At 46.1% G+C, this 27,549-nt stretch overlaps 1 protein-coding gene across 1 annotated transcript in view; it reads right to left on the bottom strand.

Moving 5' to 3' along the window:
• Positions 1-1,679: 1,679 nt before the first annotated feature.
• MTBP (MDM2 binding protein) overlaps positions 1,680-27,549 on the bottom strand; it is a 50,190-nt gene continuing 24,320 nt past the window's right edge. Inside the window, exons 8-22 of the mRNA XM_077271155.1 lie at positions 26,530-26,664; positions 25,700-25,794; positions 23,711-23,783; positions 22,524-22,641; positions 16,722-16,895; positions 16,320-16,424; positions 14,767-14,919; positions 14,063-14,165; positions 12,524-12,679; positions 10,436-10,531; positions 9,099-9,356; positions 7,926-8,160; positions 3,333-3,446; positions 2,935-3,000; positions 1,680-1,836 (exon numbers count right to left, since the gene is read on the bottom strand). Of these exons, the coding sequence (XP_077127270.1) occupies positions 1,801-1,836; positions 2,935-3,000; positions 3,333-3,446; positions 7,926-8,160; positions 9,099-9,356; positions 10,436-10,531; positions 12,524-12,679; positions 14,063-14,165; positions 14,767-14,919; positions 16,320-16,424; positions 16,722-16,895; positions 22,524-22,641; positions 23,711-23,783; positions 25,700-25,794; positions 26,530-26,664 (1,917 nt within the window). The 3' untranslated portion in view covers positions 1,680-1,800. The remainder of the gene's footprint in view (positions 1,837-2,934; positions 3,001-3,332; positions 3,447-7,925; positions 8,161-9,098; positions 9,357-10,435; positions 10,532-12,523; positions 12,680-14,062; positions 14,166-14,766; positions 14,920-16,319; positions 16,425-16,721; positions 16,896-22,523; positions 22,642-23,710; positions 23,784-25,699; positions 25,795-26,529; positions 26,665-27,549) is intronic.

The raw sequence follows: 27,549 nt of genomic DNA, 5'->3' as shown, positions 1-27,549 counted from the left end.
AGACTCACCACTATGGTCGTTACGCCCCTGTCTACAGGGCTAATCGAGAACGCTCATGGAACATAACCTGTGCCATAATTAGCAGGTGGATCCAACAAGCAGACAATTATTACCACGCAAATAGGACACAGGAACTCCCTCCTGCATTGATCACTGGTCCTTCCGACCAGAAAATACTTTAGGTCGTAAGTGTTAAGGTACCGTCACACTAAACGATATCGCTAGCGATCCGTGACGTTGCAGCGTCCTCGCTAGCGATATCGTTTAGTTTGACACGCAGCAGCGATCAGGATCCTGCTGTGATGTCGCTGGTCGCTGAATAAAGTCCAGAACTTTATTTGGTCGTCCGATCGCTGTGTATCGTTGTGTTTGACACCAAAAGCAACGATACCAGCGATGTTTTACACTGGTAACCAGGGTAAACATCGGGTTACCAAGCGCAGGGCCGCGCTTAGTAACCCGATGTTTACCCTGGTTACCAGCGTAAAAGTAAAAAAAACAAACAGTACATGCTCACCTGCGCGTCTCCCAGCGTCTGCTTCCTGCTCTGACTGAGATCCGGCCCTAAAGAGAAAGTGAAAGCACAGCGGTGACGTCACCGCTGTGCTGTTAGGGCCGGAGCTCAGTCAGTGTCAGGAAGCGGACGCTGGGGACACGCAGGTGAGCATGTACTGTTTGTTTTTTTTACTTTTAAGCTGGTAACCAGGGTAAACATCAGGTTACTAAGCGCGGCCCTGCGCTTAGCAACCCGATGTTTACCCTGGTTACCCGGGGACCTCGGCATCGTTGGTCGCTGGAGAGCGGTCTGTGTGACAGCTCTCCAGCGATCAAACAGCGACGCTGCAGCGATCGGCATCGTTGTCGCTATCGCTGCAGCGTCGCTTAATGTGACGGTACCTTTACTGCTGGGACCCCCACTAAACAATGGATGGGAGGGCACGTGGGCCACTGTTTGAAAGGAGTGGATGTTGAGCACATCTATGAGAATACAGAGATAAGATAGTATCACACTCTGCTATCCCCATCACACTCTGCTATCCCCATCATTTCCATGGGGCAACACCCAAGCTCAACTTCTGCTACACTCAAATGGAGACCATAGGAAGCAGAGACCAGGCACTGATCAGTCACCTTATAAATAAACGTACAGTACTCCCATCGGGCTGATCACAGCAGCAGTAGGTGCCACTGATGGGAGACAGTCTCATATGCTGGAGCTTGTGCCCAGTATAAAAAAAAAAAAAAGTTAAATTACATATACATTCAAATAAAAAAAAAAACATTATACCCACCTAATATCAAGTCCTCAATGTCCTTGTCTCCTAGAAATAATGTAAAATAATAAAACCACCATATACTCACCTGTCCACCGTAGTCCATGTAATCCCCACAGCGATCTCACGTGTAAAACGGTCACATCCACATGTCCCGGCTCATTTACCTCTCAGGATCCCAGGAAAGCAGGGTGACCAGTGAGGCCTGTAGCGCTAGAGAGTGGCATTTCGGTCACTTGCTGGCTCTGGTAATGGGTTAACTCTCCGCACAAATCCCTCCAAAGCAAACTGATGATATCGGCTAACAAAACAGGAGGCCCCGGGAGAAGCCGGAATCTCATCTGTGGCCGCTGCACAATGCGGGGACTGTTAGGGTGAGTGATAGATGCCGCGGAGGACAAGAGGGACAAGGTGAAGGGTTTATTAATAAAGGAAGAGCACATAAAAAAAATCATCATATACAATCTACAGTGAGCGCACACAATACCTGAGCGCACGCAAATAAATAAAATCATGGCAGCGGAGGTCACTTCTTCAGTTTGTCCAGTTCCCATTGAATAACCTGCAGGAGAAAAAGAAATAAAAAATAGTGTAAGGACTTTGTGCACAAGATTAATCATTGTGGCACTTAAATCAGCACGAATGCCATTTCTGTGTGCCCATGACAACACTTCCTGCCTCAGCTGTGCCTTTCATAGTGGTCTGACAGCCCTCTCCCGACTCCCTAAGGGTTTGCTTGCGCCCCTTGAGACAACATCACACACAATAAAATGCTGCTTTCTCACCGCCCTCCTGACACCAAACACAAGGTGACGTTAAGCCCCGGCACGACCATGGGCAGGCGACAGCTATTCAGCCTAATCGTGGACGGTCCGTGGCCGCGTGTAACAATGGGTCACAGGGCAGAGAATAAGTTACCAGCCGTTTACTCTTCAACCCCATGTTTGGAGTTGACTCAGAAAAGTGAATGTTCTGGTCCATTTCCCTCCCGGGTCATCCCTGATGGATCACTGACCAGTTCACAGAGCGTCTCCGCATGACGGAGCTCAGGGAAACAATGAGGAGCAGCGGGGACTGTGAGCTATAGGGGCGATCACCTCGCCGGCACACAATGGCGGGATCGGCTCATGAATAAACCATGGGCAGTTCTGTAGCCGCGATATGATTACTACATCGCCGAGCTCAGAAGGTTTACCACCCACATGCCGAGAATACAGGGGGTTATTAAAGGAGACGGAGCTGCTGGCAGAAAGTTTAACCTTTTGCTACAATGTAAGAAAAAATAAAAGTGCAGCTCTGGATGTGAATAGAGCGATTCTGACTCCAGAAGGACTGTATCCACCGGGATCAGGCATGTTGAATTTTTAACATGCCTGATACTTTGTCCTCTGGGGGATACGGTGATAGAGGAGGCATCTGGCCGCGGTTTAATCTCCTCTCCCCATCGGCTGAAACTCCGCATTGGAGGAATAGCAGTCAGCCGAATACTGACCGGTATGTGAAGGGTACCTATATTTTTATTTAACCTCCTGCAGGTCCCAGTACAGAGCCCCCCACTGATCGCCGAACAATCTGCTCTGAAGCCCCCTGACCTCAGTGATGTAGGGAACTCCTTACCTTGTCTGAGGTCTGGGCAGAGATCAGTGACTCCTGGACTCACCTGCTTGACGTTGTTACTTGCGGCTTTCTTCATCTCGTCATGGAGACCTCGTGACGTCTTCAAATCCTATCGACAAAAAATGACGGAAATCAAAGTACAGACGAAGCTGCAGAACAAACATGAGGATATATCCAGACCAGGAACCAGTGACATTATACATGTAGCATCCCTGCACCAGGTGGTGGGGAGCACAGCACCACACGAGAGAAACCATTTACTATATTTATATGCTTCCCCTCTCTCTACTTAGGAGTCCAGTGGGCGGTCCTACTAAAGGAAGGCTGTCCATCACTGATCAGACTGCGCACCACATTACACTCCGCTCCTTCCCCCGTATATCGCAGGAGACCTTCTGCCCCCCCACCAAAAATGGCACATACACAGAACAGGTACGGTACCTTCAAGAAAAACTTGGAGATATCGAAAAGCCGCTGGCTGCAGGCCGCATAGCACGGATGACCCTCCTGGACGCCATGTTTGAGAAGTGTTTTACAGACCACCTCCCTCAGCATCTGAGAATAAAATATATAGAGATTGCAGGAAGGCAGACAGACTTAATACTGGAATCACACGACGTGGAGTGGAAGGAAAAAAAGTCTAAAAATTTAAGCTAGTGATACTCTATCAGCATTCATGCATTTCGATATGGTCCTAGCAGTCAGATCCCTACATACAATAATCTAGGCCATCATTCATGGTAGTTAAATCTGTACAAAGTGCAAAAACAGGGACTAAAGCCTACAAGAAAATGCAAAAAATATATAATAAAGTCATCAATTTCAGGGTGGGTTTGGAGTTTATTTCAATAGTATATTTAAAAAAAAAAAAAACTTACCTAAATAATATGCTTCCTGTCTGCACTTATGTCCTCCTCCCCCCACTGAATAATTAATAGATGCCTATTGTCGGGGGAGAGGACGGGGGAGAAAGACTAGTGTGGCTCCCCTGAGGGTCCAGTCGGCACAGAGGTACTGCACCTCATCCAGAGGTGTGGTGCCCCAAATCTCTGGTAAGGAGGGGACACTGTACAGAACCCTAACACACCCATCACTAGATCTCTCCAGGCCAGAGAGTGATTAGGTAGAAGGTGTGGGTGGAGAAAGTGGAGAAAAGGGGAGGCCGAGTTAGGAAGTCAGTGCATCTGTGGGGAGGAAGAGAGGAGAAGAGACGTAAAAGAGTTGGAGCTGGGGACTTGAGCTGCTAGGAGCTCGTCCCAGCAAGAGAGAGAGAACAGGAGAGAAAGAAGGGAGAGTAGCTCCCAGAAGGAACGAAGGGGTCCTAGGGGCACGGGAAGTGCAGAAGTCACCCGTGGGGCCCGCATCCAGGCTGGTCAGATGGAGGGACCAGGTCGCAGTAGGGGAACCGGCCCCTGATCTAGTGGAGGAACTACAAGTCCCAGCTAGGAACCCGGAGGCTGTCGTGTCTGCAAGTGCGACAGCCACATGAACATCTATTTCGCTGAAAAGGTGCACAGAGGGTCAAGGGGACAGAAAACGTTGCCCGACAGGACCCGCAACTACTGGTTTGGGACACTGAGTGTTAAGCGCAAGGAAGGAGAGGTGGAAGCCAGCGCAGTGCATCGGCCAGGTGAGGCACATACTAAGGGGGTTCTGGACAAATGTAACAATTTACTGGAGAGTTGGCTGGACCACTAACCTGGAGGACACAGCACCCGGCTGGATACTGTACCCGAACTGTGAGTAAAACGTGAACACTGCACCTTGCTGTGTCCTCTCCATTCTCTCCTGCGCCACTCGCTCTGCACCACTACCACCCATAAGAACTTTATTATACACCTTTAACGGCCCTGGGGCCTCACTCCACCTGTGAGGAACAGAACCATTCCAGCTGCATCACCATCGGCCTCAGTGTACTACTAAAGCAGCGTCGGCCATCTATAGCCCAACACCACAGGTGGCGTCATGAACAATCCCCCTTCCTATCTAGACTATTCCCATTTTTTTTTCATAATCTACATTACATCCCTTTAATTGCACGCCCAGGGCCACAGACCGGGTCCCGCTGCCGTGACCACCCCTTTAAGAACCATCTGACCCGATTACGAGTACCAAATGGCCCTACCGGGCGGCGCACTTGCCAGAGGGTTTTGTTGCTTCCTACAAATGTTTTCTAATTCCAGTTGGAAGCACAGCTACACTGCTCAGTACTGCTGTTTAAGGTCCTTGATGCTGATGTGGTTACATAGCACACGCAGGCCTGAGGAAACCCTGCTCTCCTGTCTCTGTGTATAGGGGATAATCATAGCTGCGAGTCTACACCCAACTAAGACAGATAATTGAAAAATTAGAGATGGAGTCAGGAGAGGGGAAACTGGTGAAAAATGCAGGATGTGAGAAGGCCAGCAATATTGTTCGTTCTCATACACACAGCAGCTTATTTAAAAAAAAAACAAAAACAAAAAAAAAAAAAAAAACACTTTAAAGGACAAGTACGCTTTAGTAGGAAGTTCGCACTTTTAGCATACAATGGTAACCCCATGAAGATTGCAGCGTTGGTGCCACCGGTCTGGTACACAGAGCCGTCCATCAGCCGGACACACACATAACTAGGCCCATTGTTATCCATTGATCCAGAAAAGCAGTAACTGGGTCAGATCTAATTATGGGTCCCCTGAAAACAATGGACACTATGCGTTTGTGATGGGGGCTGTGGACTTCTGCAAACACTCACGTTTATAGATCCACCTTCTGGTACAAAATACTATAACCTAATAAAAAGAAAACCACCACAAAGCTGTGATACCAGAGCAGGTCCGGTCCAGAGAGGTCCCCAGAAAGATTATGGAGCCAAATGCACGCACAGGAGGCAGGATACAGGACCGGGGCTACCCCTACTGCTGCTGGGACCCTCAGCCACTCTGAACAGGGCGCAGACTGGAGTCATGGTCAGCTCCACCATATCTCCGAGACCACCCACTATGGCAGCTCCGATATCTGGACTGTCAGGGGCCGTGCAGCCGGCAAGGAAGATTCCTACTGAATGGCAGCAAGCAGAGATCTTACACCCCAGGAACAAGGGATACAGAAGGAAGATCGGAAAATTGGACAACATTTTGGCACTAGATTGATAGAAGTTTCTCTGTGTAAAAAAGGGAGACCGCTCAAAATCACTGTTCAAACCAAGCACAGGCGCTCCGTGCATCATGGCGGGGTTAAACAATTAAATACAACTTCCCACCTGCTCGTTTTCCCTCTGTGTCTGAAGCCAGAGCTGTCAAATAAGGGGGAGGCAGGTGGGAAGGTGCACCTAAATCACCTACCCCGTCATCATGCACCCAGGCCAATTTGTACAATTCTGACCACTGTCACTTTATGAGGTTATAGCTCCGGAAAGCTTCAATGGATCCCACTGATTCTGAGACTTTTTTCGGGACACATTGTACTTCATGTTAGCAGTAACATTTCTTAGATATATCTTGCGTTTATTTATGAAATTTTCAAACTCTTAATTTTTGTACCCTTAAATCAGAGTGGTGTCACACAAAATACTTAATAAATAACATTTCCCACATGTCTACTTTACATCAGAACAATTTTGGAAACAATTTATTTTTGCTAGGAAGTTATAAGGGTTAAAAGTTGACCAGCGATTTCTAATTTTCCCAACTAAATTTACAAAATCATTTTTTTAGGGACCACCTCACATTTGAAGTCAGTTTGGGGGGTCAATATGACAGAAAATACCCAAAAGTGACACCATTCTAAAAACTGCACACCTCAAGGTGCTCAAAACCACAGTCAAGAAGTTTAACCCTTCAGGTGCTTCACAAGAACTAAAGAAATGTGCAAGGAAAAAAAAAAAATTAACATTTTACTTTTTCAACAAAAAATTTATTTGGAACCATATTGTATTATTTTCACAAGGGTATCAGGATAAAATGGACCCCAAAATTTGTTGTGCAATTTGTCCTGAGTACGCAGATACCCCATATGTGGGGGTAAACTACTGTTTGGGCGCATGGCAGAGCTCGGAAGGGAGGGAGCATTGTTTGAATTTTTGAACGCAAAATTGGCTGGAATCAATGGTGGCGCCATGTCGCGTTTGGAGACCCCTGATGTACCTAAACAATGGAAACCCCCCAACTTTTTAGCCCCAACCCTAATGGAAATACATTTTTTTTTATTTTATTATTTTTACCTAAATAAGGAGGTGATAAAGGGGAATTTATTTACTATTTGTTTTATTTTGATCACAGTGATCAAAATTAACCAATAGGAAACATTTCCAATTGTTGCTGGGTGCTAGCCGACAGGTCTTGGCGGGCGCACTGCGCATGCGCCCACCATTTTCTTCCCAGAAGACCCCATTTCTCTCATCAGAGGAGAGAGAGAAATTAAATGAGAAATCGGATTTTTTTTTTTGCGGTCACCGGTATTCCGTGAATAACAGTGATTGCAACACTGGGGTTCGGTAAAAATCGACTTGAATCATGTTCTCTGGAAATTCCGACTCTGGGGGGCGCTATACACTTATGCAGTGCGTAGGTTCTGGGTCTCTCTGACCTTTCCTGGCACCTGCGCACTGCAGTACTTTACTCTGCCCTCAACAGGGCAAATAAGTACGCCTGCGCCGAAGCTGCGATGCCGTCGAGCCATAAAGCAAGCAGGAGGACAGCACCGCAAGAAGATGGGAGGCGCCGGACCCGGACCTGCGACATCCATCGGACCGGACCACCCTGCAGGTGAGTTTAATAAAAGTTATTTTTCTTCTCTAGCAGATCGGATCAGGGGCAGATATACAGTATTATAGAATGATGTAGATAAGCCCTGAAAGGCGGTGGCTGTAACTCGTATTGTTCTTTGGGAGATGGGCAGCGGTCAAAGGACACAGGAGAGCTCGGCCGGGGAGGATCGTCTTTCTAAACTGAGCGGAAGGTGAGCACAAGTTTGAGTGGTAGTAAATTAACCCTTTAAAGTCACAAACAGGTCAAATATCAAGAGTCCAGATGAAGAGGTCCCCGGGCATCTTACCCGATTGTGTTTCTGCGACCTGGACTCCTTGACCTCATTCTCAGGGTTCGCGCTTTGCTTCGGCTGGGTGGGTTTACTACCTAAAGATGCCCCCCGATCTCTGGATCTTGGTCTGACGCAGGAGGACGACACTGGGGCTACACTTTCTGATCGAAGTCTGGTTATTCTAGCGTTCGGGCCACTGCCTTCACTAGCCAGGGACAGCAAAGAGTCCGAGCTTTCAGATTTAGCAAACCTGGAAACGAGAAACAAAGATCATTCACAGTGAGGATTGTAACCCTTTACGCCTTCATCACCAAGCGATTTTAGTTTCTTCCAAGAAACATTTTTCTTTTTGCATAGTTATTAGAACGTTTTTGTTTTCTAAAAAATGCTGCAGCATTTCAATGTAAAGTCTACAGTCATCGATATCGAAACTGACAGCAAATAGGAAAAGCGGTAGAATCCTGGACATCACAGGACGGACAAACATTTTACTGATTGGCAAAAGATGAAAAAAAAGAATATGCCGTATCAGCGCCATGTGCAGAAATCCTGGCACTTACCGCCTATGCTATGTAGAGCTGAATGCACTTGTGCAAATCATCAAAATCCACTGCTGGCAGCTCCTGTGTAATCACCGACCTATGATATCCCACATGGGCTCAATGGGAGACGAGTCTGGAGCACGGCCATATCAATGTATCGCCGAACTGTTAATGTAGCTGGAATGAAGACTAGAGGGGTTCGGCTACCAGGCATTATGCCGCCCCTCACCATTGTGACGTTCCCTCATGAAGGAGCGCAGTCCATGTGGTCTTCAGACCAATCTCGGCCTATTATTGCATCCAAGACAAAAGCGGGACTCATCGCTCAAGAGGTTACCCCCACAAAATCCAGCCTTGAGTCTCCATCTGGAGACCATGTTGGCAACGCCATGAAGAGGGTCACCAGGAAATATTCCCCGGGATTATGGCGTGGGGGACATCATGTACTGTAGTTGGACCCCTCTAATCTTCATTCCAGGTGCTCGAGGTTACATTGATTTGATCGTGGCTATAAGCACAGTCATTTGTCTGCGAGCAGTAGGTCCCCGGTATCCCCCAATTATTGGGATCACTGGGGTTCCCCGCTGTCAGGCCATACTAATGTCCTTTATATGATCTGATGTAATAGAACGAATACTAACTTTACCTTTTGCTTGCAATCAATCCATCCAGGTCCCGGCAGCGGCGTTTGTGTCCCAGTGGGTCGGTGCCTTTCAAGGATTCTCCATCGGGCACACTACCCGGCTCAGACAGGACGGCCGGGGACGGAAGAGGACTCAGGGCAAAGGGGACCGGGCAACATTCTCGGGTGCAGGTCGTCTGGGTCTCATAGCGAATGAGACGAGACTGCAGCTCGGAAAAGGCCACATCCCGATCCAGAGATTTTCTGCCATCGAGGCAAAACCTGAACGGGAGAAAGATTCTGTCACAGAAGCAAAGACCGAATGTGGAATCATTAGTGAGATGAGCCAAGAACAGCAACGTCGCTGGACTGAGCACCAAATGGCACCAACATCAGGCAGCGGAGACGGCCGACATTCACCTCCAGGCTGCGAGATACAAGCTTTACACTCAGAGGAGCAAAAAGTCTGCCGGGGTATGTCAACTTAAGCACAACTGTATATATATTTTGAACAAACATGGAGCAAAACATACAACTATCATATAGTTGTGCGAATTCTTACTTTTGGATATGCTATGAATTACTAATAGAATGAATGAAAAAAAAAATAAATAAATTAAAAAAAAGAATTAATGGAGTAAATATTTTTTTTTTTTTTTTTTTTTTAAATAAGAAATAAAAGTAATTTACGCCACCACTCCCCCAATACTATGCTGTAACTCTAGGCCCACCCTGAGGCAGACACGATACAAGTCTAGTTAGGGAACCATTATATGATAAAGTTAAAAATAAAATAAGTTATAGCCGTTCATTTCCAGCATGGATCAGCCGAACTGATCCTTAAAAAGGGAGTTTTCCCAACTTCAGAAAATCCCGGTCATGGCGGGTCCAATGCTGCCGTTCCCAGTGTCTGTTATTGTCTGCAGCGCTGATTTCACGTCAACAGCGCTGCAGTCAATCCGTAACCACAGCGACTCTGCTCAAGTAGACCGCATGGAGGGGCTTACAGCCACTAAGCTCACTGATTGGCTGCAGCACAGTCCATGTGATGTCGGCGCTGCGGATAACAGACACCCAAAGCGGCAGCGGAGACTGTTGGACCCAGGGATGGTGAGAAGAGCCGCTTTTTTTTATTATCTATTTTAAACAAACTTTAGCCAGAGGTTTCCTGGAAAGGAAAAACGCTAAATATCCTGAATGTAAACCGTACATTAAAAAAAAAAATATATATAATAAAATAATAATTATAATAATAATAGATTTCTTGCGATTTATGTGGGGGTCACGCATCGCCCCATCCTTACATGGGACTCCGCTGATACGGAGGCAGCTCGTGAGTAACAATGTCAGCTGTTACTTACTCCAGTCCATGGTAATGACACTCTGAGGCTCTCTCAAAAGGCAGCGATCTCAGTTTCCGAGGGGTAAGTTCTGGAGTCAACAGGAAAGCGTTATTACTGGAAGACAAAAAAAGGGAACAGATCACCTATACGTACACATTAGGTCTTGCACCAGGTCAGCCAGTGTTCGATTCCTGCATTAAAACAAATCTGCACTGACCGCCTTTTCCATCCTCTGCACTGCTGGCTGCAAATGAGTCAACTGTGAATCCATCAGCGAGCTCCTTCTGACGCGAGGGTTTATAACAAATGCCTTTTTTAAGCTCCTCTCCGCTGCTATATGACCACATGAAAATCATTTGTGCCAAGAAATGCTACATTTTTAATCAATGTCAAAATACCTAAAATGCATCTATTTGTGTCTATATAAAAAAAATAAATAAGGGTCTTAAACAGCCCCTTTACTGGAGCAGAAGTGAGAATGTCTGTCGTCCAGGGGTGCCAGCAGTCAGATTTTTTGGGTGGATTTGTCATTTCCGCTCCCCTCGATATAAGGTGACTTTCCGCAGACAGGTCACATTCTTTATTCTGCTACATCCCAGTGTGAACAATACCCGAGAAAACCAATTTCCCAGATGATGGAGGACTGTGTCCCTGGCTGGCAGAGAACAGAAGATCGTCCTGCTACAGAAGAGGGGTCCCAGCATTTACAGCACATTTAGGGGTCACGTTCCTCGGCCAGGTCCCCCCCCCCCCCAAATCTCCTATAAAAGAGGCTCATACAGAGGTCGTGGCCGAGTACGGAGAGAACAGGATTTCTCATGAGATCTAGGACGGGTTCAGCAGAGTGGAAATAACACTGTGGGCTTATGAGAGGCCACCGGGGGTGAGGACTATTGCACGCCCATCTCTTTCCTAAGTAAAGGAAATCATACAGATGTGATAGTGGAGGGTCCTAAACATGACCCCAGTGTCCCCCTGCGGGCGTATGAACAGCCAGACACAGCAATCAGTTCTATCATACTAATAAGAGACCCAAATCTGGACAGCCACCTTCATACAGAGGGGCTACACTGCACTATAGACCCCCAAGTAAAAATAAAAATCATGCAGGACTCCTACGAAATAAGGAATCTGTGTAGACCCAGAGTCTGGGACCCCGATCAATCCAGAGAATAAAAGTAAAAGGGGACAGAGATATACTCCAGCTCTATTTCTATGTCCCCATTACTGTCACCCCCTCCTCCAACACAGATCTACGACATGGCCGCACCCAAGTGAATGGAGCCTCACCGCAATTCCCAGCAGAGCAGAACCTAAGGGAACGCAGTAGACGCCGTCTGCGCCAGGTCACATCTCCTCCGCCAACGCTTTGCTCACTTTTTATAAAGATGGAGGAGCTGGAGAAAAAGTCGCACAATATTTTGATCGGATGTTGAGCCTTGTTCACCAACCATAAAGTGCTTGTTGAATCCCCCCTTCTATTATTTCCGCAGTGAAACTCGAAGTCTAAACTTGGAAACTTCTTCATTGAATCCAAAGAGTCAAGTCAGAAAAGTAACGGATGGAAATATCAACTTCCACAGCGTCCTCTAGTGTCCACCGTGAGGAACTGCAGCTCTGGGCACCACATCTGTGAACTCACACGTGTAACATATTTTCCCTTTTTTTATTTCAAAAGAAAAAAAAAAAAAATTGTAAAAAAAGAAATTTTAGTTTGTCCCCCATAGACCTCAGATTTTTTTTTTTTTTTTTTTTTTTACTACTGGGTTGTGCGAGTTCTTATCAAATTACCATCATAAAGTCTAGTTGGCTGCGATTCAAGTCACCATGTGTATACCGGATCTTAAGGATAGAAAGCTGGTGGTTTCCGTTCCGTACAGTGAAGGTCTGGCTGTAGGGGTGATGATCACACCCGCTGGGACACCATGATACAGGGGGGCACGGTGCCATGAACTAGGACCATTACATTAGGACGTATGGAGGCTCATCACAGAAGGCAGCGCACACAGGGTGATGGCAGGCGCGGCCCATACAGCCTTCCCCCAGGCAATACACTAGCGGTCTGGGCTGACGCACGCCGTCGGCAGGTCACTCCCGGGCTCTTACCCTCTCTGCAGCTGAAGGGGCTGGAGCTCCCCGCTGGCCGCACCTTGCGGAGTGAAGTACTTCAGTAACTCCTTGGCATCCAGCACGGTGACCCCTTCCTTCTGAGTGTCCTTCCGGACGAGCAGCTGATCTGCTGCACTGGAGAGAATGGATGCCCTGGGGAGAAGCCGAGAAATCAGGAGCCATCAACATGGAGGATACAGCACCAATACTATACAAGTGCACAGACCCCAAACCAGGAGTATACAACATGAGGACAGACAGAAGACCCCACAAGACTATGCATTACCCACAATGCCATTTGTTGTGGAAATAACTCCAGTCCTTATAAAAGCTGCTGTAGTGTCGGCCATTTCTACCTCTTGTGGTCGGCATTCCACAGTCTGACTGCTCTAACTGTAAAGAACCCTTTCCCATTCATCTTCTGGAATCGCCTTTCTTCCACCTGTAATGAGTGCCCGCTTTTCCTTAGAAAAAATAAGTCATGTGCCGTCCTCTGTACTGACCACACATATTTATACATTTAAATGAGATCTCCTCTGAGACCTCGTGGCTCCCCCACTGCTCCCAGCAAGAGACCTCGTGGCTCCACCACTGCTCCCAGCACAGAGACCTTGTGGCTCGCCCACTGCTCCCAGCACAGAGACCTTGTGGCTCGCCCACTGCTCCCAGAGCAGAGACCTCGTGGCTCCACCACTGCTCCCAGCACAGAGACCTCGTGGCTCCCCACTGCTCCCAGCGCAGAGACCTCGTGGCTCCCCCACTGCTCCCAGAGCAGAGACCTCGTGGCTCCCCCACTGCTCCCAGCACAGAGACCTCGTGGCTCCCCACTGCTCCCAGCGCAGAGACCTCGTGGCTCCCCCACTGCTCCCAGAGCAGAGACCTCGTGGCTCCCCCACTGCTCCCAGCACAGAGACCTCGTGGCTCCCCACCGCTCCCAGCGCAGAGACCTTGTGGCTCCCCCACCGCAGAGATCTCGTGGCTCCCCCACCGCTCCCAGCACAGAGATCTCGTGGCTCCCCCACCGCTCCCAGCGCAGAGATCTCGTGGCTCCCCCTCCGCTCCCAGCGCAGAGACCTCGTGGCTCCCCCACCGCTCCCAGCGCAGAGACCTCGTGGCTCCCCCACCGCTCCCAGCGCAGAGACCTCGTGGCTCCCCCACTGCTCCCAGCGCAGAGACCTCGTGGCTCCCCCACCGCTCCCAGCACAGAGATCTCGTGGCTCCCCCACCGCTCCCAGCGCAGAGATCTCGTGGCTCCCCCTCCGCTCCCAGCGCAGAGACCTCGTGGCTCCCCCACCGCTCCCAGCGCAGAGACCTCGTGGCTCCCCCACCGCTCCCAGCACAGAGACCTCGTGGCTCCCCCACTGCTCCCAGCACAGAGACCTCGTGGCTCCCCCACTGATCCCAGCACTGACCACTTGGAGCCTTCACTGCAGACTTTCACTCATCCAGATCATTTACTAAGCACCCTTGTGCATATAATCAAGTGACGTTCTACAGGACTGGTCCTAAAGGCCGTCTGATGAATGGTAACCTTACCTTATTCTTCTCTTTATTTTCTCAAAATTTTCCAAATTCTGCAGAACATTTCTTTCAGGCCATTCAGACGAGTTCATGTGAAATAAGGAGCTTTTATCAGACCCTTAGAAAGAGGGAAAAAAAAACAAAAAGATCTATGAATACAACAATACACCGATGAATCCAAGAAACAGAGCAAATGCCACAACTACACAGCACAGGTAATGGTCCACTGACCTCTTTTGAAAATTTACTAAAAATTAAAAAATACTGACATTTATATAAAACATGTTGGATTCAGACTATTTAGCAGTGTTTCCCAAACTCCAGTCCTCACTGCCCCCACAGCTCTGGTTTTCAGGATTTTCCTTAGTGTTGCACAGGTGATAGAAGTATCATCAAGGCATCAGTTCTGTCACCTGTGCAATACTATGGAAATCCTGAAAACATGACCTGTGGGGGGCCGCGAGGACCGGAGATTAGAGCCATTGCAGACTCTAGGGTTAATGATCCAGCTGAGCGTCTAACAAGGAGGGGTCTTAAAAAGGAAATTGTCCTTTTATACAAGGGGCGGCAAAGCGTGCTCAGACACCCGTCTGTTCACAAGGCCCTTTTCTCAAAATATGTGCAGGTTCCATAAGTAGAACCCCAACCTACCAGATTTTTATGTCCTATCCCATTACATACGTGAATGTCAGATAATTTAACCCCTTCTCATCATTTACCTGTAGGGGGCACTCTTTCTACACTTGCTTCAAAGTCCTGGCTGCTTAATTTGCTCTCAAAATGTCTCAGCACGCAATCTCGGGTTAGCTTTAACAAGGTCTTTAAGGAATCCTCATTGACAGGGATGGACAGCTGTCCGTCTTCTCGGGTTTCTTGAAGAACCAATGGAAAAAGAAGAACATATGTCACTTCCCCTGTGATAAAGATTTAATTGTGGATGAATGTGGATGGGAGGTCGGGGGGCTGGGGGTGCCTGCATTCCCTCGGTACAATATTTTTTTTAACACTTTTTTTACTCCAAAAATGTGGAAGAAAATGAATGGGGGTGCATCTTATAGTCTGGATGTGGTGGGGAGGTGGGGGAGTGGCAGCAGCGGGTCACAGGAGGCAGAAGCACAGGCTGCTGCGGCTAACTTCTGTGCCCACTTTAAAAGGGGAAATTATTAATATTCACTGCAATCCATGTCCATGTGAGTGGAGGGCAATGAACATTCATTTTTCTTTAATAGCATCCTGGTATGCAGGGTCCCATCAGATAAACAGAAAAAAAAAAAAAAAAAAAACACACTTACGTTTCTGCTCCCCCTTGCAGCGTCTTGTTCCGGTGCCAGCAGCTGCTGTATGCTTGCAATCAGTGAATGGGAGGGACGTCATGCGCTGCTTACAAGCCAAAGGACAGCTGCTGGAATACTCAGTGCTCTGCACGCCGGGACTGTGTGCACGGTGAGCAGCCAGTATTCATTGGTCTTTAGTAGCGCACAGTGTCAGCCGCCGGCTTCCTGCAGCTGCCGGCTGTCACGTGTCCCTACTAGTTAAGAGAAATTAATATTCACTGCACTCCACTCCCATGGGTGTGGAATGCGGTGATTATTAAATACTCTTAAGTAGTGGGCACACAACAGCTGACAGCTGGAAGAAGCCTGCGGCTGACACTGTGCGCTACTAAAGAGCAATGGATACTTGCTGCCCTCCACGCACAGTCCCGGTGTGGAGAACAGCGATTATTCTGGCAGCTGTCCTTCGGCTTCTAAGGTTTGTTTTATGTTTTTCTGATAGGGCCTTGCACGCCAGGATAGGGATGAGGAGGCCGTGCACACCAGGATAGGGATGAGGGGGACCATGCACACCAGGATAGGGATGAGGGGGACCATGCACATCAGGATAGGGATGAGGGGGACCACGCACACCAGGATAGGTGCACACCAGGATAGGGATGAGGGGGGCCCATGCACACCAGGATAGGGAGGAGGGGGACCATGCACACCAGGATATGGATGTGGGGGCCGTGCACACCAGGATAGTGATGAGGGGGACCATGCACACCAGGATAGGTGCACACCAGGATAGGGGGACCATGCACACCAGGATATGGATGTGGGGCCCGTGCACACCAGGATAGTGATGTGGGAGACAACACATACCAGAAAAGGAGATATTGAGTACAGAATTGACCACATTTTTGCTTCAATTTGTTTTTCTAATTTCCTCCTCTAAATCCTAGGTGCATCTTATGGTCTGGTGCATCTTATAGTCCTAAAAATATGGTACTTACGGAGATACTTATCCACAGCTAAAGTCTGAGCCTGAGCCAAACACTTTTCTCTCTTCATAAGGTGATCACCATGGAAAATAGGGAGAGACGTCGCCGAGCCAAAATCTGGGAGACAAAAGAAAAACTTTCACTTACTTCTGCTTCTTAAAAAGGTGCCTTCTGGGATCCTTCAGTTCTCGTGTATGACCGACCGGCGCTGGAAAAAGACTTCTGTGCGATACATGCCGATACCCGGCACGTGGGGGACATATGTCCCATCAGATTCACTTTATAGAGAGGTCTCCTCGTTTCAGCAAATAAAGTTTCATCTTCGCTTTTTCTTGCTGAAACTGGCACTTTGCGACTGTCGGTAATTCTGAGCTGCCCAGCAGACTATACAAGGGCCACGCAGTCGGTTCTTACTTGACTCGTATGTGTTGGGTTTTTTCTGCAGCCTTCGATGTAACAAGACAAGAGACGCTGCGCCATTAATCTGACTGGCGGAGTGAAGCATTGTGGCCTTGCAGACTCCATTGTCTTTGCCTTGAATTAGGAAATAGTAGCTGCAGTACTCCCCTTTCAGCTCAATCCCGGGAGCTGAAAGAAAAGAAATAATGGTGGTTAATAGCTGAATTCAGAGCAGAATTCACAGCAGTCGGCAAATCCTTCTAGGTGGAGGCCGGGTATTCATGCACATCACAGGGCGGGGGGACGCGTGTCCACAGTGATCAGCTCACCGGACCCCCACCGTTATGTGACGGGGATACTAGTGTAGACGTAGCAAGCAAAAAGTGTCATTTTTTTCCCCCTCTGGTCAATATTAGACATCAATGCTGCAGAAAATCAGAGTGCTGAATATGGTGCCTCTGTATAGCAGTTCTAGAACATGGCTGCGACGCTGCGCAGATGAGGGTCTCTCCCATTTACTTTGGTTCTGAAAATAGCTGAAAGTGTGTGGCCTGCCAAAGGATCAGTGCACGATGCGCCCCCTCAATTACCATGGGGTGCAATGCCCTTTAGCTTGAATGATGACGCTCGCTTGCCCAGGGTGAGCACTACATTAACGGAATCGCAAGTGCGCACCGACACTGCTGAAGCTCAGCAGCGCACTTGTGTCTGCTCCTGACCAGTGGCAGCTCGCAAATGCGGATACACCAGTGCACAGAGTGTCTGCCACAGTCAGGAGAAAGGATGGAGAAAAAAAAAAAAAAGAATTATTGGACACAAATGAACGAATAGAATCAGAAAAATGTGTTCACAAAACAATAGAAGAAAAGGAAAAAATCAGCACCGCTGCAGCTGACTTACCCCTCGTGTGTTAGCCTTGTTGCCATCATGCTGTTATTCCAATGCCTCCTATTCTGGCCACTCCAGGTGCTGCATCCAGGAATAATGATAGTTGTCCAAAGGTAAAACACAAGAAGATGATGCGCACTCACGGGTCCAGTACTAAATGTCCTTTATTGAAACATGGAGACAAAAATCCGCGGGGAAGATAGGAGAACGTGCAAAAGAAAGGACAACAGCTGTTTCGCGCGGCTGCGCTTCTACAGGTCCTAATGACGGATGGACATGGGGGGGTGGGATATATAATGAATCCACACCTGGTATCCTCCCCCTTTCCTCCGTCATAGGTGCTGTTATACACCCATTAAACAGAAAACGTGACTATGTTAAAATTACATATAAAACAAACATTTAAAAAAATATATGCGATATGCTTTTTGACCATAAACTAGAAGAACACTTAAGAATAAACATATTAACAATAAATCTTGTCCTTTTTCGTTATTTATACTATGTTGCTGAAAATACATTTTATAAAAAAACAGACATATCAAGTCTTTCGTTCAGGCCCATTGGTCCTGTTGCGCATGTGCGCAATATCCACCTAGCTTCACATCTTAAGAGGAGCTGATTCAGATTCCCCCCTTGCTGCGGTAAGTGCATTCTTGCAATTCCTGCAAAACGGAGGGTTTGGACGTTACCTGCATGGTGTTGTCTCACGTGATTGATCAAACGGGGAACACCCTTCCCTGTACGTACTGAATTTAAATGTTCCCTTACTCGTACATAGAGGGGGCGGATTGTTTTTCCGATATAATAAAAACCGCAGGTACAGAAAATGACATAAACAACATGTGTCGTCTTACAAGAAATAAAGTCCCTGATGTTATGGGAGATAGGCCCTATTTTTATGCTGTTACCTGTTATATGTTGAGGGCAAAGATTACACTGTCCACACCTGAAATTTCCTTTAGGAATACTCCTGTCTAACCAGTTTGTGCGATCATTGGAGATACGGTTACGCACCAGCATATCTCTTATATTTCTGCCCCGCCGACTCGCAAACAGAGGTCCCTTTTCAAGTTTTTTCGTTAGGGCTTCATCTTTACCCTACTACTAGCGGGGCGAGAGAACGTGGAGGATTTTTTTACAGAATGTAACACACGTGATGATACGCTTTCATTAAGTACTAAAACCTTAGAACACAAGTTATTTAATGTAGCTGAAAGAGAGGTCAATTTATTTTGGACCAATAATTCGTTAAAATCTTACCAGGATTGTGGCAGAGTGCCACGAGGCTTGAGAGTAACAAAGGACATGTCACAATTCCATGACAATCCACAGTTTAAAAAGGAATGGGAAACAATTCTTTTAAAATGCTCCCATGATCTCATGCAACTGGTATTAAGGCACAATAAGATTAATTATGAAACAACAAAAACAGACCTTAGCAAAACTAAAGAGGAACTAAAAGCAAGACTGTCGGAGGCCCAATGGCTGGCACTGGAAAAAAAACTGGACAATAAACTAGTGAATCTCCAAACAGAAATTAAACAAAGAAAAAGAGACAAATTCATTCGTGACAAAGGAGATTTTGAGTCTGGAAAAATATTTAATTGGAATAGACGAGGCCCAGGACAAGGCAATCGCAAATTTACAAGAAAAACCAATAAAAATAAATCCTATACTAATAAAAAAAACAACAAGAAGGATTATCTAACTACAGATTCAGACTCAAGCATGAATGAAGATTGTGTCTCTGACACCGACAATATAGGAACAGTTTCAACACAGCCTCCCCCTTTAGGCGGAGGACGCGACGAGGAGGAAGAAGATATCGCATCAAAAACGCAAAGAAAAGGGAAAAGGAAACAAGTCTCCTGGAGAACGCCGACATAGAAGAGATGTCATCTAACACAGTGATCAATTTGACAGACCACACGCTGAATACGATCCATTGTTCAGTTTTGTCAAAAGGTCTTAATTTCTGTCTCCCTGAACGCTTCGACCCTGTTGAATTTAGAATTGATTTGTATAAAGCAGTAAGAAAGATACATCTGTATAAAATGTACCAAAATGTGAAAAAAGAAGGAGGGACCACACCAGCAGGAGAAGTTCCTTGCAAAGTGGGCCCCCTAGGTTTTATGGCATCAGACAGCCAAATAAATAGCATACAGGATGATGCTTTATTATTATTGAGTATAATGGACCCTTCAGTAGGTATAACAAATACCCAAAGTACTCCAACTGAGCCTTTCACGGGCGGTGTCAAATCTTCCTTCATGCCACCTGTCTCTCCAGGCAACCCTATTGATATCTTTGAGGCACAAGTAAATAAAGACATAGAGGCTCTGATATATCAGACCACTCCATCCAATTTAACAACTGTAGAACTAGAAGCCCTCAAAGAGATACAGGGTTGGCGAGACACAGTTGTACGTGCATCAGATAAGGGGGGCAACATTGTGTTACTAACCAAAAGCTATTACATGAAGGAAGCTTATAGACATTTATCGGATGTTACAACTTATAAAAAGGTTGAAAAAGACCCTACAATAAAATATCAAAATGAACTCCGAACCTTACTCAGAGAATACGTAGAGAAGGGTATTTTATCAAAAAAACAGGCAGAGAAATTAATACCGGAATGCCCACAAAAACCATATTGGTACCATGTACCGAAGGTACATAAATCGATAAATTGTCCCCCAGGACGTCCAATTGTATCCGGGATAGGCTCCATAACGGAGCCATTATCCAAATACTTGGACTGGTTATTACGTCCGCTTTTATCAGATGTGCCATCTTACATTAAGGATACAAATCATTTACTACGAGTCATAAGGAATTTCGTTTGGCAAGAAACCTTTAGTCTAGCGTCAATAGACGTAGAAAGTCTGTATACCCGAATTCCTCAAAATCTAGGGGTAGCTGCAATAAAAGAAATTTTACAGCAAACACCTACAGACACGAATACCATCAATTTTGTATGTGATAGTCTGACATATGTACTCAAACATAACGCGTTTAAATTTGATGAGCATTGGTACACGCAATGCGAGGGGACTGCCATGGGTACGTCGGTCGCATGTACCCTGGCAAACCTCTATTTGGCGTTTTTTGAGGAAAAATATGTCTACTCTGAGATTAATCCTTTTTTGGGGCACATAAAACTTTTCATAAGATACGTGGATGATATCCTAATAATATGGGACGGTACCAAATATGATTTTGAAAATTTTGTAGAATTTCTAAACAAAACTAACAATATGAACATGAAATTTACTTCGCAATACGGTGATCAACAACTAGAATTTTTAGATGTAAAATTGGCAATAAGGGAAGGGAAATTAAATACAGAGGTTTATCGTAAACCGACTTCGTCCAATGCGCTCTTGCACTACAATAGTGCCCATCCCTTATATACAAAACAGGCTTTACCTTACAGTCAATTTTTAAGAGTAAAACGAATTAATAGCAGCGAACAGGGTTTTAAGAGACAATCACAGGAATTGTACAAACGTTTCGAAAAACGAGGGTACCCACGTCCCTTACTTAATGCGGCCCTAACAAGAGCAGAAAAAGAGGATTTCTCCACACATAATAGGGGAGAAAAGAACAACAACGAGAAACGGTTCGTATTTAGTTTTAAATTTGGCCCCATGGATACATACATCAGATCAATTATTAGAAAGAACTGGCACATTTTGGGAAAAGATGAAGCCCTAACGAAAAAACTTGAAAAGGGACCTCTGTTTGCGAGTCGGCGGGGCAGAAATATAAGAGATATGCTGGTGCGTAACCGTATCTCCAATGATCGCACAAACTGGTTAGACAGGAGTATTCCTAAAGGAAATTTCAGGTGTGGACAGTGTAATCTTTGCCCTCAACATATAACAGGTAACAGCATAAAAATAGGGCCTATCTCCCATAACATCAGGGACTTTATTTCTTGTAAGACGACACATGTTGTTTATGTCATTTTCTGTACCTGCGGTTTTTATTATATCGGAAAAACAATCCGCCCCCTCTATGTACGAGTAAGGGAACATTTAAATTCAGTACGTACAGGGAAGGGTGTTCCCCGTTTGATCAATCACGTGAGACAACACCATGCAGGTAACGTCCAAACCCTCCGTTTTGCAGGAATTGCAAGAATGCACTTACCGCAGCAAGGGGGGAATCTGAATCAGCTCCTCTTAAGATGTGAAGCTAGGTGGATATTGCGCACATGCGCAACAGGACCAATGGGCCTGAACGAAAGACTTGATATGTCTGTTTTTTTATAAAATGTATTTTCAGCAACATAGTATAAATAACGAAAAAGGACAAGATTTATTGTTAATATGTTTATTCTTAAGTGTTCTTCTAGTTTATGGTCAAAAAGCATATCGCATATATTTTTTTAAATGTTTGTTTTATATGTAATTTTAACATAGTCACGTTTTCTGTTTAATGGGTGTATAACAGCACCTATGACGGAGGAAAGGGGGAGGATACCAGGTGTGGATTCATTATATATCCCACCCCCCCATGTCCATCCGTCATTAGGACCTGTAGAAGCGCAGCCGCGCGAAACAGCTGTTGTCCTTTCTTTTGCACGTTCTCCTATCTTCCCCGCGGATTTTTGTCTCCATGTTTCAATAAAGGACATTTAGTACTGGACCCGTGAGTGCGCATCATCTTCTTGTGTTTTACCTTTGGACAACACTCAGAAAAATGTGTATTTTAGTTTAGACACCCAAGTGTAAAATCCGTGCCAAGTATGCAGTGTGTGAACACATAGTGGAAATGCGGCAGGTTTTCCATGCGGATGTTTGGGAATAAGATCCACACCACCGTACTGTACACTGAATATTTGGGGGTGTGCACGCACTCGCTGTATGCTCACAGGTAATCACAGGCACATTTCTAGGGAATAGTCTCACAATTACAGACCTTTGATTTCTTTCGGCTTCCTGGACATATATTCTCGCCATTTCTTGGAGCTGCGCTGGAGGGCAGGCGGCAGAGGAAGGCTGCAGACATTGCAGGAGAGCAGAAATATCGCACCGACCTGCGGGGAGGAACAAACATCTCTAAGTAACAGGATAACGAGAGGCATGTAACGACACAGGGGGTCATCTCATGCGGATTGTTGGCTGGAGGCTTCACTTCATCGGGTGGTCTACTCTCAAACATCCAGACAAGTGGACAGAGCTGCAACCGATCACTGAGCTCAGTGAATGAAAAGACCCGCTTGGAGCTGCCAAGTTAACTGACTAGCTGCAGCGCTGACGATTTGATTTCAGCACTGCAGCCAATATCAGACACTGGAGACTCCGTGATGGACCTGGATGGAGAGGGAGAATAAGGCAGTTTTTTGTTTGTTTTTTTTGTTGTTGAAAAGGGACAACCCCTTTAATCTTTTGTCCCATTGCAGAAAAGGCAGTGGGGGGAGGATCCTGCTGCAGCCGGTAGTCTTACAGCAAGATACAAGATTAGGAATAAGTCGGACACCGATAAAAAAAAAACAAAAAAAAAAAAAAACTGTTATCTGTAATATCATTCAAAATAGGAGAAGAGGAGATTAAAAGAGGAAATACTGGGAGAGGTCATTTAAAGGGGAATCTGATAATATTTTTGCCATAAAATATAGCAAAACAATAGAAACTCGTCCACAAATGACCCCAGACCAGGTACCTCAATCATTTATCCAGGGGTGCGGGGAGTATTTTGAACACGCAAGTGTTTAACACAATGTTATAACATTGGGCCATGGAAGAAAAAATAAATTATGTTTTCTCCAGAAAATCAGATCGCATATACCTCCCTGATCAAACTGTGATCAGAATAGTTGGTCTGATTTTCTTGAATGTACCATCAATGCAAAATAGGCTAATGTAATAAGCGCAGCTCTATATGTAACTGGAGGAAAAATAAAATCCTCATGAAACTTAACAGAAGCACAAAATAAAGTAAAGTGCCCCAATATAATAAACAGGTGTTTGCAGGATTAGGAAGCCATGGCTGCCGTCAGATGTGACGCTGTATTGGAAGCAAACGTGCTTTTCTAGTCCTGCGCAGCCCATTCATTCCAACGGCAGAGCTGGCCTTTACCTACCGGACCCCTCCGGATACAGTACCTTGTCATTTAGGGAGCACAGTTGACCCAACATCAGCTTGGATTTTCCTTTAAGAGAATTTCTCGTCAAACATCTGAATTACGGTAAAGAAACATAACGGACCGCCGGAGGCTGCTGTGCCCCCCAGTGAAGACTACAAGATTTCACAGCAATACCAAAAATCTTCAGATTAGAAATACTGGGTCTATGTGGAGGAAGAAATGGTGTAAAATAATAGACCAGTTACACCCCCGATAAATCCACAGCACTGGGGTCAGGGACTGACTGCGGAGGGAATCAGAGACCTGACTGAAGCAGCTCGACATGAAGAAGCGGTGCTGCAACACCGGCATTATGTTTATCATCTTAACCAACCGCTTAAAAATCAAGGTGTCGGCCATGTTTATTACTGATGATCATGGAGTCACCAATAAAGAGACTGGAGACTTAATACAGGGAGGGGATTTCTAGAACTATGTAGATTTATCAGCCACAGCGACCCTCATACACTGCTCACATAAAGTTAGGGATATTTGGCTTTCGGTGAAATTTACGGAAAAACGTAAAAAAAACTCACTTCAGTGATATTTTACCATGACAGTCGGGCATTGAAGTAGAAGCAGCGATGGGGACTTCCTCATCTCAATTTAATGAAATAAAAGCCAATAACAGTGCTGGTGTACCCCAAAAAAATGTCATTGTCTCCATAACTTGTCCTGCGGTCTGGAGCATCGATTACAGCTGACAACGATGACGTCTCATCCCGTCCACAAGTGGAGCTATTGTCTGCTGGGGCATGGCTTCCCACTCTTCTTGAAGGCGGCCCTCAGGTTATTGAGGTTCTGGGGTACGGAGTTAGGAGCCTCTGCACAGCGTCTCAGCTGATCCCATAGGTTTTCTACTCCATTTGAGGCCCCCCAGTTTCCAGCATCTGTTCCCTAATGATGCGACCTCGATGCGCTGGAGTGTTGTCGTCCATGAAGATGAAGTTAGGCCTGTGTGGTTCATGCCGAGGTACAAAGTGTAGGGCAGTTCTGTATTGACTAGACACACCTGACTACACTGTACCACCACCAAAGGCTCGTCTGGTGACCACAGTGGTTCATGCATAGCGCTCTCCTTGAAGTCTCCAACATTGTTGGCGGCCATCATTTCTGCTCGGTGTGAATCGCCTTTCATCAGTGAACAGCACGGAGGCCCACTGGTCCCTCATCCAGAGTAGATGCTCCCGGGCCCGTGCAAGACGATGATGCCTGTGCCGTGTGGCTGGTCGCCTCGTAATCAGACCATGCTGACGTAAATGGTTTTGAATGGACTGACGTGCCTCTCTTACGTGCGCCTGGAGTTGTTACATTCATCATCCGGTCCCCAAGTACATTGTTCACAATGAATCGGTCATCCGTGTGGGATGTGGCCGAAAGACGTCCACGTCTTAGCCGTTCCTGTGACTCTTTCCGTCTCTCTGTATATCTGTTACGCCCTGCTGATGAAACTCTGACACTGAGCTCAGTGGCCACTTCCATCTGAGAACATCCTGCTTGAAGCCTCACAACGAGGAGGTCGTGGTGATCAATTGTTAGGGGTCGTCTAGGTCTCATGATGTCAAAATGTGACCAGCGTGATGAGGATGACTGTTTAATACCAATTCTAATTAAGCCACGAGATTATTGGGCGACTCATGGATCAAACACCTGTTAATTTTGCCAATAAGTTCCTTGTTAGGGAACAGCAGGTTTTGCAAGAAGTACTGCAACACTCAACAGTTGGACACGGGCATCCAAAGGTTTAGAGACGTCACATTAAGTTCAACTGAAAAGTAAGAGAGGAAATTAGGATCATCCTGAAAGTTCTCCCAAAGCCATATATGCCTAACTTTTTGTGAGTGGTGTATATAATCTATAGGGAAGGGGCACCTATATCTAACAGAAAATGATGGCGACTAGAGACCACGTCTCCCGGACTGGGGGGCACCACGTACTCCTGGGTCTCTGGTTCATACGACAAGGATACAGCTCATAGGAACAGTTTGATATGAAGTAATGGGGAAGCTCTGCCAGGGAAACCATTTGTATAAACTCCAGGGATGATCCGTAGTAATAAAAAACCTGGGAAGACAAAAGCCCAAATGGTTAGTTTGGAAAGTTAGTGCTGAAAATTATAAATGTGTAAGTCGCTACCAGAGGGCGATGTACAGGCGCCATTTATCTTTCTCCCATCGAGGATCAGCTTTAAAATCAGGCTAACAAAAAACAATTCTCTAAAATATTGCATAGTTTCTAATATTTGCCTGTAGAACCAATTTATGTAAAGTTTGTTGAAGAGACAGCGACCATTTAATGAGTGAACAATTTTTCTGCATTTCCGTTTTTGTAGCCCCCCTCCACCAGCAAGCGTATCTCTATAAGTTTTATTACTTTTCCACTGCTCTTTGGGGGATCATCAGTTACAGAATATATAAAATGTGCGTTATGCATTACCCCTCCCCACCCCTGAAAGGGTGATAAAAAAGTTCTCTGGGAGACATTTTTTGGTTTTATTACTTACTGCAATCCATAGGAGCCTCAATCATATGAGAAACAGCCCCCCACAGAGCCACAGGGGTCACCATCTGATCTGGATCTACTAACCACTAGTGATGAGAGAACGTGCTTGGTTAAGGCGTTATCCCAGCAGGTTCGGGTGCCAACAGTGTCTTTGGTCCCCGCATATCTCGAGCTGTTCCACAATTGTAACACGTGCAGGGATTGCCCGTTAGGAAATCAAGCATAGAAACCATTACCTAAGACCCTTCCTTTTTTGTGAGCCGCTAATCTCCAATTCAGCACAATTTCACAGCTTACCTCCGGTAGTACGGACGTCAAACTTTTATTGGGCTGATTTGTCAGCTCATCGCTCAGTTGGAGGGAACCCGACTGTGAACCAGCATTACAGAGAGATCTGATACAGAAGTCCTGAAATTCCACCTGGGAAGTAAACTGGGGAAAAAAAAAAAAATCATTAAGTTGATGTGACCGGGCATGGAAGGGCCTTATGGTGTTAATATACTTTAATTTTTTATTTATTTTTTTGTAATACATAATTTTGTCCAATGTGCAAAGTTTAAAGAAGGAAGAGAAATCCCCTAATAAAAGTTTTGCACATGCTGAACAAAGTTCTGAAAATAAATAAATTGAAACTTTAGTTATTCTGGTTATTTTTCAATGCTTCAAGTTATCACTTATCCATCCTTCGGACCCCCAGGAATCCTGAGGATGGGTCTCTGCAGAGAGCAGTCGTGAATGGAGGGGAGGAGCGCACGCTCAGTCTCTGCGGCAGTGCCAGAAGTAGCAGTGTGCTGTACTCTGCTTTCTCTAGCAGTCACATAGACAATGAAAGGAGCGTGTGCACCTCTGCTCTAGTCAACATGGGCCTCCGTTTCTCAGGATCGGTGGGAGTCCCGGTGATCAGAAGGTTTTCTCCTATCCTGTGGCGGCAGGTAGCTTGAGATATATATGGAAACCCCCTTTAACTGCCAGGTAGGTTTTCTCTTCTTCATTTTTGTCTTTCGGCATGTCAGCAGCTATAACTTTACAATACTGTAACATAAGTTGGTGCTTTGGAAAACTTGATTCACACGTTTCCTCGCACCTAGCCCGATCTATGGAAATTCATAGTAGAAGACATTTTGGTAAAGTCTTCAGATCGCCACGGATATGTAGCGAATATATTGAGAGAAATTGAGCAGATCATCAACCCGTTGTACCTCTCTCCCATATACCTAAGGGAAGAGTCAGATGGCCAGATAACTGGGACGAGGATCGTAATGCAGTGCTCGGACTGGCCCAACCCGAGGGTGACAAATGCACGGAGATACGTGCGGT

The sequence above is a fragment of the Ranitomeya variabilis genome, chromosome 6 (genome assembly GCF_051348905.1).
Source record: "Ranitomeya variabilis isolate aRanVar5 chromosome 6, aRanVar5.hap1, whole genome shotgun sequence".
Taxonomy (NCBI): Eukaryota; Metazoa; Chordata; class Amphibia; order Anura; family Dendrobatidae; genus Ranitomeya; species Ranitomeya variabilis.
This window is presented reverse-complemented; position numbering and strand designations above follow the sequence as displayed.